Source organism: Amphiura filiformis, unplaced genomic scaffold (assembly GCF_039555335.1).
Source record: "Amphiura filiformis unplaced genomic scaffold, Afil_fr2py scaffold_52, whole genome shotgun sequence".
NCBI classification, from domain to species: domain Eukaryota; kingdom Metazoa; phylum Echinodermata; class Ophiuroidea; order Amphilepidida; family Amphiuridae; genus Amphiura; species Amphiura filiformis.
This window is the reverse complement of record NW_027305516.1, coordinates 107,837-126,732: the sequence shown is the minus strand read 5'-3', so window position 1 is coordinate 126,732 and position 18,896 is coordinate 107,837. Positions and strand designations below refer to the sequence as shown.

The window sequence follows — 18,896 nt, the reverse complement described above, 5'->3', positions numbered from 1 at the left end:
TGCTATGGTTTACACGTAGTTGAATGCGTATTCGACCTCTCTGTGTGCAGTTGTAGAGACAACATGGATACAGCATGAAGCCGAATAGCTGTTAAAACGCGTTTTGAGGGATATATCGATTATTTCAGAACATGCAAGTATTGCCAATAATTCGTGTACATTCACTTCTATAATATACATTTCAAATGAGCGCTCACGAATGTTCTACATTTTAAGAAGGATCAATGGAATGGTGCCAATATTTTCAAACGCCATTTACTCAGAACAGCAATTTTGCGTATTCGGCATTCTGCTGTGTTCATAACGATATATATTCCTCGGTTCCAAAGGCAAAATGTTTAAATTTGTCATAATGTCCTCCAAATAACAGTTGGACAGTTATTAAGCTAGAATTTTATATTGCTGAAACCAACAAGAGCACACAGAATTTGCACCCTAATTTGACTACACTTCAATCAATTTAAGGCACCATGTTTACTTTCACTATCGGTTGCCCCAATTAATGGAGCACATCGAGTGCTCCGATTATCAGAGCACCAATTAAACATATATAACTGTGTGCTATCTGTTTTGAGGTCATTGCTGGAAATCTGAGGGGTTTGTTTTGAGCCGAGGTAATCAGGGATGAAAGTCCACAAAATGAGTTGGGATGGTAAAACGATACATTTTAATATAGACCCAACAGATCAACAACACGGGATGCGACTTAGCATGCCACAGGTCAGTCGATACATGGGCGAGATTTGTGTGTTTCAAAGTGTATTCAAATCACTTTGTTTGATTGTGCCTAGACTTGAAAAAATCCATAACCTTTATGGTATCTATAATCTGATTGGTTACTTGGATGATTATATCATGTAATTAACCAATCAGGAGCACTGTTAATAAAACTTACCTCTAACCTTTATGGTATCTATTCTCTGATTGGTTACTCGGATGATTATATCATGTAATGAACCAAGCAGGAGCACTGTTAATAAAATCTACCTCTAACCTTATGGTATCTATTCTCTGATTGGTTACTCGGATAATTATATCATGTAATTAACCAATCAGGAGCACTGTTAATAAAACCTACCTCTAACCTTTAAGGTATCTATTCTCTGATTGGTTACTCGGATGATTATATCATGTACTTAACCAATCAGGAGCACTGTTAATAAAACCTACCTCTAACCAAGCTCTTCCTAAGTAGTTGCCATCCGTATGCGCCACTGTGATTAATGTCTTTATTGTATCTATATTCTTTGTTCTCATTTCCGTTATTGATGAGTTCGCCGTCAGTAACGTGAACTGGGACAGCGCCTGAACGTATGCATCACGTTCTGTCTCCATACGGAATATACATGCTATACGTATTGCACATCGCATACCATCCAAGCATAGAGATGCAATCTCCGGGTCATCACAGTCCTGGAGACCGACACTAAATGCTGCTATTAACGCTGTCCATGTCACCTATGGAAATAAACAGAGGACATCAATCAAGCAATCAAGTAAGCAATCAATCAATCAAGCAAGCAAGCAAGCAAGCAAGCAAGCAATCAAATAATACGTCAATCAATGCATCAATCCAAATGGGGTTACATGAATTGGTGGCTTCATATGAAATCTACACCTCGTGTGGGAGAATGAGGTCATGTCTTCAATAGAGGGTGTATGGATTTCAACTGGAATAGCCCAAGTTACAAGATAGATATTAAAATCTACATGCAAGCATACAATCATGGAATTATGGGAATTCCATTTACAAAGGTAAAGTTATGAGAGCTGTGGCAGAACATTTTGGATACCCTGTGATTTATGGAAATGTTTAGACTAAGGTGATGGGGGGGGGGGGGTAGGAACTCACTTTAAAAGTCATTGCATATAATTATGTTCCTTATGTGACTGGAATTAGCACACATACTCAATATCGCCAGCCTGCTACGATAATTGCTAAATGCCATTGCTAAAAGTCATTTATAATTGCCCAAGTCACCCTATTTATTTGTTATTATTCCCTTTAATTTGTCTCATTATCATTTGTTCTTGTGGAAAGATTATGCTTAAAAGCCTGTTTGAACCATATTTTGTAACTTGTTCTCAAAATTACAAAAAAATGGCAGGCAATTATTGTAGCAGTCTGATAATATGGGTAATACTCTGTGTGCTACCCATAGGTTTCTTATAAAAAGCCGCAAGTTTTGAGATATTTTCTAAAAATAAGCAAGATCTATCTAAAGAACCACTGACCCAATACTGGGCTTGTTTGTACTCAATTTTCATGCTGATTCCGAATAGGGTCATGAAAAATTTACAAATTCTGAAAGTTTTGAATTTTTAAAGAAAATTTGGAAGTTTTCATCTGCAGACGACACCCGTCATGTGGAGAGGGGTAATGGGATTTGCTATACCTTAAACATTATAAGCCTGGCATGATCATGTGTGTTTTTAAAATACTCAAACGAGACTGAAACTGCATGGTTGCATATTTTTTTTCTCTTTTTTAAGGAGAGGGGTCTGTGCCAAGGTTAAAGGGACAGGGGTGGGGGGCTGACTTACTTTGAACATGGGTCTGGCATGCTCATGATGTGTAGCACTGGTGAAACTTGACTGGAAATGACTGACACTTTCCATGAGGACTTTGGCTGTGTTTGCTATGGCTTCCATCTCCATGTTGTATAGAAGTTGTCGCTGCTTCTCACTTTTCACATCTGTGGGCAACAAATTGGAAAGGGTATATTAATGCTATAAATTAATGTGGTTGGTCGGTCGGTATGAAGTCACTTGCTCTAGATCACTGGCAATTCGCCAGCGAAGTGGTTATGTAACTCCCTGGTAACTGGATCACACACCTTTTGGAATTGATAGTGCATGCTACAGACTTTGTGTTGCGATCATTTTTATCGTGGTGTAGAACTCAAAAGCATGATCCAGTTGATATGGTGATAATCGGATTACACGTAACACTTCACCGGCAAATTGGCTGTTCCATATAGAGGCCCTACATGCTTTTATCGATTCGCTCCAAACAAGGGATTTGAACCGGTGTCCTTTACCGTAATCATGGCGCAGTGCAGTCCATTTAATCCAATGTTGTCATCAACCTAAATGTTGTCATCAACCTATCGGAGTGCATTTCTTATGTGTGTGAGAGGAAGTCACATCCGTAGAAAGCCAAAATGTACAATCTTTTTTAATGAATTGGTTAAATGTTTTCAGAACAAACATGCACTTAATCATAATCATAATCCACCAAATTTGCTGTGTTTGTAGGACAATAGCAGTTTTGAATAATATTAATGTCTTAATCAAGACATGAAATCCCCCGTAGAGTTCTACAGTTAACCCCATGAGAACTACCTGCTTAATGGTCAAAAAGAAGTTTACATTATCAATTGGACCAATCACCAACATTGTTAGAATAATTTCACCACACAAAAAAATTGGGGTGAATTATTCGCAAAACTCCATTCTGATTGGTGATTTAAGTGAAGATATCATGTAATTAACCAATCAGAGGCAATATTAGATCGGCAGGTAGTGCTCAGGGGGTTAAGCAGTCAAGACAGTAAATGTGACCCATCACATCGAAACAGACCACTTCGCGGCTAGCTTCATTGGCAGATAACAATGTAAGATGATGAAAAAATATTAAGAAAATAAAAAGAATTCTGAGCTTGTTTTGCCTCATAAAACATTTTTACTGTATCTGATTTCAACAAGTAAGGTGTCATTTTCAAGCTAAAAAGCAGCAGTTTATCCTAGTGTTTAAATCTCCAATTTAATTTCTGCTGCAAGGTGGTCTGTTTCGATGTGATGGGTCACAAATGTGTTTTCTTTCAATTTAACAACAACAACAACAACAACAACAACAACAACAACAACAACAACAACAACAACAACAACAACAACAACAACAACAACAACAACAACAACAACAAAAAAAAAACAGTTCTTGCATCACAATACTAGACCCTGGGGCTTAGGGGAAACTATAAGAAACTATACCAAAAAAATTAATAAAATAAAATTGAACGGATTGACAAAGAAAAAAAAGAAAAGAAAATGATTTAGCTGTATAGATGTATCTACAATTTTACTTACCCGATGCCTGTTTTGAGGTTTTCGTTGATGAAGTCGGTTTTAACCTGATTTCATTGCCAGATATTTCTTCATAGATATTAGATAGATATTCTTCTGGTAAATCTTTGCTATCATTGATGCCACGATTCATCTTGATGTATTGCTCTTTGGTGATTTTCCTTTTTACCTGTAAGGAAATACACCCAAATATATTAGGACTACACCCAAATATATTAGGAATACACCCAAATGTATTAGGAATACACCCAAATGTATTAGGAATACACCCAAATGTATTAGGACTACACCCAAATGTATTAGGACTACACCCAAATGTATTAGGACTACACCCAAATGTATTAGGAATACACCCAAATGTATTAGGACTACACCCAAATATATTAGGACTACACCCAAATGTATTAGGACTTCACCCAAATATATTAGGACTACACCCAAATTTATTAGGACTACACCCAAATGTATTAGGAATACACCCACATGTATTAGGAATACACCCAAATGTATTAGGAATACACCCAAATGTATTAGGAATACACCCAAATGTATTAGGAATACTCCCAGATGTATTAGGAATACACCCAAATGTATTAGGAATACACCCAAATGTATTAAGAATACACCCAAATGTATTAGGAATACACCTAAATGTCTTTGGTGATTTTCCTCTTTAGCTGTTTGACAAAAAAAGAGATACTTTGGTGCATGAGAATTTTGGGAAATGAGATAAGAGCATGGCCTAGTGGTGGTTCAACTTTCATACTTGCCTGTCGCTTGCTGCTTTGCCGCTCATTTTGTTTTAATGCGCAGTCGCACCAGAAACGCTAGCAATGACCAGCGGCAAGCCGATTGTCCAAAGTGGCAAATTGCTAACAGTTGAATTCAATTCAACTCGGGAACATTGCTGCTCTGACCGAGATACAGTTTTTGGCCATTGGCCAAAACATTGGCTTTCAAAGTCATGCTGCTGCCGCTCAGCGGCGTGCCGCTTGGTGACTGTCGCTTGCAGAAAATGCAAGCAGCACAATGAAGCATCATGATGCTCAGCACAAGCACCACCAAAGTATGAAACCAGCATAATGATTAGTGTACTTGCCTTAGTGCATGAGGTTGTATCATAGGTATATTGATGGGGGACAAGTCCTCCGGGGAACAAGTCACCCCTGGCTCCAAATGCCATGACAAAATTGACAAATCAAGTTGCAATGTGCATCATCCTTTGGCCCAGTTTTAGGCCACAATTGTCCTCATTTTGACCTCATTTTAGCCTCATTTTGACCCATTTTAGCATTAAAATTGCACAAAGTTTCGCACGCTTTTGTCCTGCTAAAGTTATTTTAGTAGCGGGCCACTGGGACAGCACCATCATGCTCAGGAATGGTGGAGCAATAATTAAATACAACATTTGTTTACTTCTAGTATAACCTTACCTGCGAGCTATGTAAACCGTAGCCAACATAATAACTGAATACGCTTAAGACGACGCGGCATCTGCCGTTACATAACCTTACCTGCGAGCTATGTAAATCCGTAGCCAACATAATAACTGAATACGCCAAGACGTACGCGGCATCTGCCGTTACATAACCTTACCTGCGAGCTATGTAAATCCGTAGCCAACATAATAACTGAATACGCCAAGACGTACGCGGCATCTGCCGTTACATAACCTTACCTGCGAGCTATGTAAATCCGTAGCCAACATAATAACTGAATACGCCAAGACGTACGCGGCATCTGCCGTTACATAACCTTACCTGTGAGCTATGTAAATCCGTAGCCAACATAATAACTGAATACGCCAAGACGTACGCGGCATCTGCCGTTACATAACCTTACCTGCGAGCTATGTAAACCGTAGCCAACATAATAACTGAATACGCCAAGACGTACGCGGCATCTGCCGTTACATAACCTTACCTGCGAGCTATGTAAATCCGTAGCCAACATAATAACTGAATACGCCTTAAGACGACGCGGCATCTGCCGTTACATAACCTTACCTGCGAGCTATGTAAACCGTAGCCAACATAATAACTGAATACGCCAAGACGTACGCGGCATCTGCCGTTACATAACCTTACCTGCGAGCTATGTAAATCCGTAGCCAACATAATAACTGAATACGCCAAGACGTACGCGGCATCTGCCGTTACATAACCTTACCTGCGAGCTATGTAAATCCGTAGCCAACATAATAACTGAATACGCCAAGACGTACGCGGCATCTGCCGTTACATAACCTTACCTGTGAGCTATGTAAACCGTAGCCAACATAATAACTGAATACGCTAAGACGACGCGGCATCTGCCGTTACATAACCTTACCTGTGAGCTATGTAAATCCGTAGCCAACATAATAACTGAATACGCTAAGACGACGCGGCATCTGCCGTTACATAACCTTACCTGTGAGCTATGTAAACCGTAGCCAACATAATAACTGAATACGCCAAGACGTACGCGGCATCTGCCGTTACATAACCTTACCTGTGAGCTATGTAAATCCGTAGCCAACATAATAACTGAATACGCCAAGACGTACGCGGCATCTGCCGTTACATAACCTTACCTGTGAGCTATGTAAATCCGTAGCCAACATAATAACTGAATACGCTAAGACGACGCGGCATCTGCCGTTACATAACCTTACCTGTGAGCTATGTAAATCCGTAGCCAACATAATAACTGAATACGCCAAGACGTACGCGGCATCTGCCGTTACATAACCTTACCTGTGAGCTATGTAAACCGTAGCCAACATAATAACTGAATACGCCAAGACGTACGCGGCATCTGCCGTTACATAACCTTACCTGTGAGCTATGTAAATCCGTAGCCAACATAATAACTGAATACGCCAAGACGTATGCGGCATCTGCCGTTGCGAATATACTCTGCTCAGGATTGGTGGAGCAAAAATGAGATGCAAATTTCTCCATCATTCTGTCAATTTTCTGGGCTTCTCCCGGTAATCGAAAGCCTTCTAGGAATAAACGTAGAGCAGAAACAAAATCCTTGCCTCGGAAGTCTATTTGGTCAACATACGCATACATGACTTCCTTGTTAAACCTGCATACACAGAGCAATGAAAGAAAAGATAAGTCTATAAAAACTCTTTTGATTGGTTACTTAGATGATTATATCATGAAATAAACCAATCAGGGGCTCTGTTATATTACTTGTTGAATCTGAGGTGAGGACTCAAATGGAAGAAATGAGCTTATTCCATTTGAAATTGGTGATTTACCTGCCCATCTGTAGAAGCAGTAAATTAAAATAAACAAGCAATGCTTATAAAAAGTATGAGTCTGATACGATAGGTACTTACTTTTCATTTTCACCCATGAAGTCACCCATCACAGTCTAAAAGTAAAAACATAAATACAACAATATTTTCATGATGGCTATAAATATTGGAATACTGTAAAGATTTGACTAATGGTGCTTAACATGTACAATTTAGAGAGCTCCTCCTCTAAAAATTCCTCAAGAATTAAGGGTCCATGCCCTTATTTGCTGGTGGGATTTTTACGGGAGGGCACTTTTAGTTTGTGCCTAAAATTCCAATTATGTCAAGGGCCCCATACGCAGCTTCAAGCCCCAGCCATGCCCAAGGACTGTATGTGCAGTTGGTTTATCCCGATTCATGCTTCCCCTCGCAGGTTTTTTTCCGGGATCTCCAGTTTCTTCATTTCCTCCTGCTTCAAAATTGGTGATTAGTTGTTTTGTTATCAAAAACTTCCTTCACCGAAAGGAATTTGGGAAGCTGCTCAGATAATTGGTGGATGTTACAATCTAAGTGCAGATAGGTTAGCGCCAGGATCTATGCTGGCCCAGTAAGTAGATGTGATCCGATTCTTGATGATTCACCAGTGGCAGTGAAATTACAGCACTTTGAATCCTCTGGAAAAATGCACTATACAAATTCAAATTTTATGCACCATTAGGCTAATCTTTACGGTGAATTGTCAGCACATACAACACATGTAGAAACATGGTGATTCATATAGAATGAGATGTTTTAAAAAGACACACACTCTGGCAACAAACAAAATGTTTGCAAAAACAGACAATGAACACCTGACCGATTAAAATGCTGGTTTATGTCATGGTAACCTTGGTTTATGTCATGATAACCCAGGTTTATGTTATGGTAACCCTGGTTTATATTATGGTAACCCTGGTTTATGACAAGGCAAAGTGGATTGGTTTTGACTGAAAAAAAACTCCCAAGTAAAGTGAACATTTTTTTCTTTCATAGATGTTGGTAACTTTTTACGGGCATTTGCAAAAACAGACAATGAACACCTGACCGATTAAAATGCTGGTTTATGTCATGGTAACCTTGGTTTATGTCATGATAACCCAGGTTTACGTTATGGTAACCCTGGTTTATTGGTAACCCTGGTTTATGTCATGGTAACCCTGGTGTTTACAGGGTTTGGAGAGGTATCAGGTTGCCTGTAGCAAATAAATATGTTTCATATTCATCATCTATAATGGAGATACCAATGCTTAGTATAAGGGGTGCCATTTCCACCTTATGTGCATGAGATTTCTTGGGAGGGGAAAAATACTCAAAACTTTAAGTTTTAAATTGGGCTCCACCCATAATCGCATCGAATTGCGGATCAGCCTGATATTTGCAATCGGTATCTTGGTAAAAAAAATATCTATTTTTGTTTATTTTTCTAATTTTTTTTTTCAAAGTTTTTGGCGATTTTGGAGAACCACTGGACTTATTCTGCAATGTTAGGATCATTCACAGTTACGAAAAAATTACAATTTGTTATCCTTAATATGCAAACCATTATTAGCATTAGGGTTAGGGTTCATCCCTTACCTTATCTAATCTTCCTGCCACATCCTTATGGAAAAATTCTGCAATGTCTTCTGGTCTCTTTGCTAGCAGACCTTGCTCCTGTAGGTAGTGGATTCCTTTGATTGCTTTTTTGTTGTTAAAACTACAAAATAAAGCAACAAAGAAGATGGAGTTAAATCCTTACATTTTATCTTACATATAAATAGGCTCTTCCAGTTGAAATCCACATACCCTTATGAAACAGGGGGTGTAGATTTCAAATGGAGTGACCCATTAAGGTAAACTTATTTGAAATTCCCACTCCCTGTGTGGAAGATTAATGTCATGTCTTCCATAGGGGGTGTATGGATTTCAACTGGAATAGCCCAAAACCAACACAGTCAATAGGTATATACAGACTTAAATAGACTGTAGGCAGTCATCATATGCTAGGTCATTACACTAAGAACAAAAAACATATAAAGCCCATGCTATGTAGTTCACAATAGGGAATTCTTACTGATTTCTTCACCAGTGGTGTGGCTTGCTATACTCACATTTCTACACCTTGTTCCCATATTTCTTTCTGATGTTTGAGTGACTCAAACTGTTCTGGATTGTCCATTGGTGTGGTTGGTGTGGATAATGTTGGGTTAGATGAGGAATGGTTTGAATTCAGCGATGCTTGACTGCCTGAACTGGTCATGGTACCCTGCCCACTGTCTGCATCGCCTTGGTCACCGCCAACTGGTTTCTCTTGACCTATATGATTGGTTACAAGAAGACTATTATGATTTATTGAGCCAATCAGCAACATGGTAAGAATGCTGGTAGGACTGAGCTAAAATATTTTGAAGCTGTATTTCAATTGGTCACTTAGATGGATATATTAAGTAATAAACCAATCAGAATTGCTGTATGAGAGGCAGGAACTGTCTGTGTCTCCTTTGTCACTGCCGACTGGTTTCTCATGTGTACTACCTGCTGATTGGTTACAAGAAGACTATAATGACTTATTGAGCCAATCAGCAACATGGTAAGAATGGTGGTAGGGCTGAAGAGGCTTAATCCCATGAGTACTACCTGCTGATTGGTTGAGCCAATCAGCAACATGGTGAGATGGTAGCATACATCACCTACTTATAAAGCATTGATTTTTGCAGGGTATGTTTATATGTATTACAAGCATGTACAAATCAGAATTTTGACAAAACTTGGGGGTGTCCTCAGTCCTATGCATATGTTACAGTATGTGATCATTAAAACAAACCCAGGGTCAAGTCACATTATTGAGTTTCTCAGATCATTAAACAGTTGAAATCTATTTAACACAACCTTTAAAATGATATATCACTTGTCATAATTGCTTGAAAAATAGGTGCTAGAGCCAATTCTGTTCTCGAAATTCCTTAATTTATTTTAATTTTATATGGCTTAAAGTAATGATAGATTTAGAGTAAGTAATATTACACAAAATTAGGGTTAGGGCAAGGGTTAGGACTAGCTTACAGGGAATAATTAATACCAAATACACCCATCTGGCTCACAAATACACCCAAATTACTCACAAATACACCCAACTGGCTCACAAATACACCCAAACGACAACCAAATACGCCCAAATGACTCACAAATACACCCATCTGGCTCACAAATACACCCAAATGACTCACAAATACACCCAAATAGCTTACAAATACACCCAAATGGCTCACAAATGCACCCAAATGATGTTTTTCTTACCTAGATTGGTCTGCATATTAGGATTAGTATACAAGTCTTTACTCCACTCCACCATACATTTCAATATTGACACTAAGCAGTGAAGTCCCTTCATTCGCATACGTTTTTCCTGCTGGGGAGTGGCCCCTAGCTCGATAGCCTGACGACCTTGTGCTATCTTGGAAAGGTCATTGACCAGATGCTCAAAGATGTTGGCGCTTGCTAAATTGCAGTCGTAGTTTAAATATATATCCACAACACACCCAAATGACTCCCAGATACACCCAAATGACTCACAAATACACTCAAATGTCTCCCAAATACATCCAAATAGCTCACAAATACACCCAAATGACTCACAAATACACCCAAATGACTCACAAATACACTCAAATGTCTCCCAAATACACCCAAATGTCTCACAAATACACCCAAATGATGTTTTTCTTACCTAGATTGGTCTGCATATTAGGATTAGTATACAAGTCTTTACTCCACTCCACCATACATTTCAATATCGATACTAAGCAGTGTAGTCCCTTCATTCGCATACGTTTTTCCTGCTGGGGCGTAGCCCCTAGCTCGATAGCCTGACGACCTTGTGCTATCTTGGAAAGGTCATTGACCAGACGCTCAAAGATGTTGGCGCTTGCTAAATTGCAGTCATAGTTTAGATATATATCCACAACACACTGGGCATCTGTGGAGATAAGGTTTCAGTAGTTTTAATGCTCTGTGTGCTGGGTATAGGCTTCAACATAACAAGATATTTTCTCATAATATCAAGAGCTATCTTAAAAGGGCATTTCGTGATCCACAGCATCATCCCCCCACTTTTCTCAAAAAAAGTTGATATTTTTATATCACTGGAAACCTCTGGCTACATAATGTTTATGTATAAAAAATTTCTTGCAGATTAATTCGTTTAGCAAAGATATTGTGAAATTTGAATTTGAAATTATAACACATTGTCTATGGAGCAGCGTAATACACATAATCATGCATAACTCGCAAACACAAAATCAGAATCCACTGAAATTTTGGGAATAAGCTTTTTTTGTGGATATCTGCTGAAAAATGTCATAAAAAGAGGATGCAAGGATCACGAAATACTCCTTTAAGAACCACTCAACCAATACTAGTACTTGCTTGTACTCATTTTAATGCATTTTTCATGCTGATTCCAAATATGGTAATGAAAATTGGTAGATGTATCATATAGAAGTCCTTAATATTTAAATGAGGTTATACAGAGAGTAGTTGAGAGGGCACTCTATCATGTGGTTTCTTTTATAAATTAAACCTCATTTAAATACTTGGGATTTCTATATGATACATCTGCCTGAAAATTTATACTGAAATTTTTGAATTTTCAAAAAAAAATTGTAGTCTGCAGTCGATACCCACATGACAATGAAGCAAACAATGTACATCCACAACACACTGGTCAACTGCGGAGAGAGCCAAGGTATCAATACATCAATAGGCTATTCCAGTTGAAATTCATACACTCCCTATGGAAGAAATGACCTTATTCTCCAACACACGGATTCCAAATAGAGTCACCCATTCAGGAAACTCCATTTGAAATTAACACTGTGTGTGTGGAAGATTAAGGTCATGCCTTCCACAGCGGTTGTATGGATTTCAACTGGAATGGCCAATTATCCCACCTCCTGTCAATTTGAACTTCTACCAGGACAAGTTGTTTCAATAATGGGAAAGTTCGACTTGATTCTTATATAAGGCCAAAAAAAAAATATTGTTGTGTTGCCCTCAAGTGGGAAAATGGGAAATTTGTTTCGGACGGTCGATTTTTTTTTTTTTTTTCAAACCTTCATTTTTTTTTAATCCCCTCAAATATTAAATAATGCTTCTTCAATTGGGGGACATTTGTCAATTTTGACTTCTGGATACCAGTTAGACATCAATTAAAGACTAGTCTTTCAATAAAATATTAATTTCAAGTTTTCAAGTGAAAAACACTGATTTTTTGAACAAATCTGTAAAAATCATCATTCAAAAAAAAAAAAAAAATGCCTAACCCTGATTTTTCAGGATTTAGGGTAGGGCGGTTGAGGGCAACACAGCAATTTTTTTTTGGCCTAAATATCGATTCTTTGCTCTATTGCACTTTTTTTTTACTCACCCTGTAGTAATATTATTGTATTTTGTGTATATTATGATGTTGTATCATGTGTAAGTTTAAAGCCATATTATAACATTTTCAAACAGAATAGATTAGCATTTCTTTGCCATAAAATGTTAGCTTTTACTGTCAGATATATCCCCTTTTAATTTGGAGCCGAACAACTACGGCAAAGCAAAGAAAATTGGAATTTACTACAGCACACATGTCGCCAATACGTACCACTCCTTCGGTCATGTTGTGGTACGACCCTTTGTTGTGTATATCAACGTCCCGCACGCCGTACATACTGTGTGTTATGAACATCGTGTATGCGTTCGACTAATAATTCCATCGTAATAATAAAGCGCGGAATCAGCCTTTAATTCAAAATGACGGATTTTGACAAAACTACAGCACTTAGAGTCTTGATTTTTGCAGGGTATATTGGTTTATTAAAGTACAATTTAATCGTGTAAAAAAGGAATTTTAAAAATTCAGTGAGGGCGTCTTCCTCAGCAAATGTTATAATATGGCTTTAACTTATATTTGGTAGTATTTAAGGTTTTGCATTGTTTTCTCTGTAAAGCGCCTTGAGGATTTTCTCCATAGGGCGCTATATTAAATCTTTGTTTATTATTATTATTATTAAGGGATGCCACTGCCTACCCTTTTCTAATCTTCCACAGAGGTAAGGTAGATTTCAAATGGCATAGCCCATTTTCTACACTAGGTATAAATACAAAATCTCATTGTAACTTTCTGCACAAAACAATTGAGGTGTTTCCATAGGCTATTCCAGTTGAAATCCATACCCTGTATGGAAGACATGACCTTAATCTCCCATACATTGGGTGTATAAATTCAAATGGAGTCATCCATTTAGGTTACCTATCTAAAATTCACCCTCCCTATGTGGAAGACTAAGGTCATTTCTTCCATAAAGAGTGTATATGAATTTCAACTGGAATAGCCATATGTCTATCACAGGGAATCTCATAAAGTCAGATCCAGCCCATGCACCAATGGTGGTTAGCCCTTGAACAGGTGGTGGGCGCATGGCATTCTCTAAATTCAGTAAATTTCCATCGTCAACCGTGTAATTGAATGGGATTATTTTGAAATTTTAAAACGCTTGAAATATCACAAACAAATGGGCCTATGTTAATAAATAATATAAATACAAGCTAAAACCGTTGGGGTTCGATAATGAACCCCACAAAACTAACCGAGTATATGGAAAATGCCATATGACCGGGCGGTTTCACAAGTTGCCGGCTCTATCATGCCACTCGCCGCCTGCCCTTGAACAGCTTTATGTACGGTACAAACAGCAAAACAAGGTGCATTTGGCCTTCAAATGTGGATCTTTGACATTTGTTTGGCCCCTTCATGGCGGCGGCCTGTGAGGCCCCTTCATGGCCGGTGAGCAAATATCACTGAGAACCCTTAGTTTAACACATGTGCCTCAGTAAAGGAAAATCTTGCTGTTTTCTTCATAAGTGGTGTGAAACATGACATACATTTTAACATGTTTGACTTCAACTCACCTGCACATATTCTTGTCAATGCTTGCACCACCATCCATTTCTGTTCAAAAGAACTGGTGGCTGTTTCTAGAATGTTTAGGAAAATTTCATTGAAGAATACCTGCAAGAGAAATTAATAGAACTTTAATGATTAGCCGGTTGATGTCATGATAAACCCTAGTTTATGACCCAGTAAACCTGGTTTATATCACGGTAACTCTGGTTTAAGTCATGTTAACCCTGGTTTATGTCACAGTAACTCTGGTTTATGTCACAGTAACTCTAGTTTATGTCATGCTAACTCTGGTTTATGTCATTGTAACCCTGGTTTATGACATGGTAACCCTGGTTTATGTCACAGTTACCCTGGTTATGCCATGGTAACCCTGGTTTATGTCATGGTAACCCTGGTTTACATCATGATAACCCTGGTTTATGTCATGATAACCTTGGTTTATGCCATAACCCTGGTTTATGTCATGGTAACCCTTGTTTATATCACGATAACCTTTAACCCTGGTTTATGTCATGATAATCCTGGTTTATTTCACAACAATAAATAAGTCAATGGGTTGTTAACAAGAGTGCAAACCAAGCGTGAAACAGCAACTAAGATATGAATTATTATTATTATCATCTATGTTATTTCTGTTATCAGGATTGTTACTATTATTATTATATTTGTTATTTATTACCATGATTTCTATTATTATTATTATCATCACTATTTTTACTGCTACTACTATTATTAATATCATTATTGTATTACATCAATATCTGGATTGACTGATGAATGCTGACTTCATCATCAATTCATGGCATTATGTGTTGTTGATTAGATTACAACAAATCTAATAAAATCTAATCAAGCAATTCCAATGACTCTTGCAAATTGTGCCTTATTTTGAGCACTGCTCTGATACACTCCTTCAATGTTAAATAAATACATGTGTGAGCAATGAAGTTAATGTTGGTATTTATCAATGAAAAGTTGACTCTGTTATCATTCACATACTGTTTTCTTTGAAACTTACCTCAATCTGTTTCTTGAGATGTGTCTTAAACAAACTCAACAGCGTAAGAAATATCGCCAGCGATAACTCAAACACCTCAGGAACTGATGATACTCCATTCTTGGAAAGCGCCACACATAAGTACTGTTTAATTGCCGTAATAAACATCTCGTTAGTACGGAATACCGGACCTGCGTTCTGTATGACGGATAACAACAGCTGCAGAGAGAGGACTTTGGAACGAAGCTCGTGTGATCTGGAGAAGATGAAAGAGGAAGCAGTATGGTTTAATGCTCAGCTTCAAACTAAAAAGTCAAAAGTTTTGAGATATTTTCTCAAAATATCAAGAGCTATCATAAAAACCACTGAACCAATACTAGGCTTGTTTGTACTCATTTTAATGCATTTTTTTTTACTTTTAAAGCTGTAAATTGTGTTTGATAAAGTTCTACTTTTAGGGTAGGTCGTGTTATGCCAATCAAATAATTTTTTTAGGCCTAATCAAGACTTACTTAGGGTCAGGTGCTCCATCAGCTAATGGCTTCATTGAGAGTTTACAAAGTGATCTAAACACCAAGAAGGCATCTTTCTGCAGTATGTGTGAGAATGGTTCCGGTATATTGGTAGAATCGCCCAGCTCATCCTCACTCATTGGTGGCAATGATGGCATGCTACTTATGGCTGATGCTGTCTGGTTGGATTCCAATGAGGACTTCTCGTCTGAAAAAAAAAAAAAATGGATATATGATATAGGGTGTAAGTACAAGAAGCGCAAAGATAGCTGCCCTATGGACATTGTCACTGTCTGCATTCTATACTGCCCACCAAACATTTAACGAGTCATGACTCGAGACTTGACTTTTCAAAAATGAAATGACTCAACTCGGATTTTCAAATTTTCCCCATAGAGATAAAGACTTGCAGACCTCAGGAAAGCAGACTTTGTGTGTTTGGTAAAGCATTTATAAAATAGTCATTTAAGTGTTGATCTGATGAAGTTTATCACCAAAGATTGACTCAAAATCACTGAATAGTTGATATTTTGGGGAAAAAAAGATGAATTGGTAGGGCCTAGGGAGAATGTTGTTGAGACCTTAATTAACTAATAGTAGTTACTGATCAAAATTGCCATCTTTTGGCGGGTCTCCCTCCCCATTTCTACTTTTTGGATTCCTGAGCATCCTGGCTAAAAATTTTTTTTAAATCAGCGAAATTGAGAAAGGTCTTCCAAAAATAAAAAATCACCTCCTTGGCAATGTGTTAAAATTCAACATTGAAAGGATGCAAAAAATTGCATATACCCCTTCAGCAAAATGCTTAACCCTAACCGAACCAAGTCTCACTAAAGCTCACTATTAAAACCACTGGGGTGCATGCATTCCACATGATGTGATGACGCAATCAGCCCAAGTCATATATACCAAGGGAATCGCTAGTTAGGCTAGGATGACCCTCGTGGCTACAGGTTGGTGACCTTTTGCATGGCATAAGAGGGGTTTGAGGTTCAAATCTTGGGGGTACCAAATGATTTCTTTGTTCATCTTCTCTCCTTTTTCATTTCTTCTTTCCCTTCTGATAGCCAAAAAAATATATGTGCTCGGAGAGGGTTAGTTAACCGTATAAATTGGATTCTGCGCTACTGCATTTGTACAGCTTGTGATTCGCACTTCTGTTATTGGTCGTCCTGTTTTAGCCTGCTTGATTTTTGGAAAGGCAATAAATATTGTTTATTATTATGAGACAAATTTTGTGTTATTTTGTACAGTGAAGAGATGGATGTGAAGGTTATGAATGAGGTTAATAACTTTGCATCGGTAATATGTCAGGCATTGGGAAAAAGCTAAACATTTTGCTTTGGACCTCAGAATATCCCTCTGTTCCAAAGGCAAAATGTTTGAATTTTTCACAATGCCCTCCAAATAACCAATGTGCAGTTACAACCTATAATTCATAACCTCCGCGTATCACGCCATATGTGCGTCCCAATGAAATTGCTCGTTAGATGATATACGCACACCGGCGCGGAGGTTATTGATATCCATCAATGACCTCCGCGTATGCTTACGCGGTACAATGACTTCCGCGTAGTGCTCATCTGTTGCGCCGAACTCTACAGCGCGATTTAACTACCATATTTGCACATGGCGTGATTGCGCAGTGCTGTAATTGGTAAGTCCCTTTTAGCCTGTTCGACTTTTTGAAGGGCGAAATATAAGTTTTGATGAAAATTGTTTATTTCAACAAATTTCGGAGAATAAAATCTTGATATTTGGTTGAGTGATGAGTTAAAAATGATGGTTATGAATTCGGTTAATAACTTTGCATCAGTTATATCTCGGGCGTTGTGAAAAATCTAAACATTTTGCTTTGGACCTCGGAATATCCCTCTGTTCCAAAGGCAAAATGTTTGAATTTTTCACAATGCCCTCCAAATAACCGATGCGCAGTTATAACCTATAAGTAATGAATTCCTACCTGATGCCACATTGGTGACTATTTCCTCCAAGATGCCTTTCACTATGTCCTCCACCTCATCACCACCTTCTCCTCCTCCTCCTGCCTGGGAATCAGGAGCATCACCACTAGCTGTGGTAAGATAAAAAACACTCCAATCAGCTGGCTTCATTTTATTGGGCTATTCGTATTTAAGTCCATACACCCCTATGGAAGACAAGACCTTAATCTCTCACACAGGGAGTGTAGATTTTAAATGAAGTCACCAATTCAGGTAACCAGGTTTGAAATTCACACTCCCTGTGTGGAAGATTAAGGTCATGTCTTCCATTGGGGGTGTATGGATTTCAACTGGAATATCATATTATATGACTCAGAATGGGTGACTCCATTTGAAATTCACACTCCTTGGGTGTAAGATTAAGGTCATGTCTTCCATAGGTGTATGGATTTCAAATGTAAAAAATCCCATTCTCAGATTCCATTCCTACATGATATATCACCTCATTTCATCAAATGACACTCCCAATTCCCCAACAAAGTGGTTACATAATTTTTTATTTTTTTATTTATAACATTCGGCCGAAGCCAGGCTAAACCCAATAGTGCCCAGAGGCTACTAAATTCAACCAAACTCACATGTGGCACCGCGGCGATTTGAACCCGGGCCACAGTGGTGAGAAGCGAGTGAGAAGACCACTACACTAACCCGCCCTCCCTGGTAACTGGATCACACACCTTTTGACATTGGTAGTACATGCCATAGACTTTGCGATTATTTCGATTGTGGTGCAGAATTCAAAAGCGTGATCCAGTTGACATAGTGATAATCGGATTACATGTAACACTTCACTAGCTAGCGCAGGCCTCACCTTAAATTCCTAGCCGGGCTCAATTTCTAATTCACCTAACAAATCTTCACAAGTACAATTTATAGCACACCTGACAGCTCACCTGTGTGCTGGCTAAAGGCTTTGACATAAAGTTTTGAGTTATTTTCTCAAAATATCAAGAGCTATCTTAAGAACCACTGAACCATTACAAAGCTTGTTTGTACTTATTTTAATGCATTTTTCATGCTGATACCAAACGTGGTCATGAAAATTTACAATTCACCCTGTACCTGTGTTCATTTATGTTTTGTATCTGATGGGCCG

The 18,896-nt window shown here is 38.3% G+C and overlaps 1 protein-coding gene across 1 annotated transcript in view; it reads right to left on the bottom strand.

Annotated features, from left to right (window-relative positions):
- Positions 1-18,896, bottom strand: part of LOC140144396 (brefeldin A-inhibited guanine nucleotide-exchange protein 1-like) — a 101,229-nt gene that overhangs the window by 54,964 nt on the left and 27,369 nt on the right. Inside the window, exons 12-23 of the mRNA XM_072166208.1 lie at positions 17,761-17,871; positions 15,798-16,005; positions 15,307-15,541; positions 14,294-14,393; positions 11,067-11,315; positions 9,451-9,655; positions 8,936-9,056; positions 7,421-7,455; positions 6,906-7,161; positions 4,090-4,255; positions 2,545-2,696; positions 1,171-1,458 (exon numbers count right to left, since the gene is read on the bottom strand). Coding sequence (XP_072022309.1) covers positions 1,171-1,458; positions 2,545-2,696; positions 4,090-4,255; positions 6,906-7,161; positions 7,421-7,455; positions 8,936-9,056; positions 9,451-9,655; positions 11,067-11,315; positions 14,294-14,393; positions 15,307-15,541; positions 15,798-16,005; positions 17,761-17,871 — 2,126 coding nt within the window. The remainder of the gene's footprint in view (positions 1-1,170; positions 1,459-2,544; positions 2,697-4,089; positions 4,256-6,905; positions 7,162-7,420; positions 7,456-8,935; positions 9,057-9,450; positions 9,656-11,066; positions 11,316-14,293; positions 14,394-15,306; positions 15,542-15,797; positions 16,006-17,760; positions 17,872-18,896) is intronic.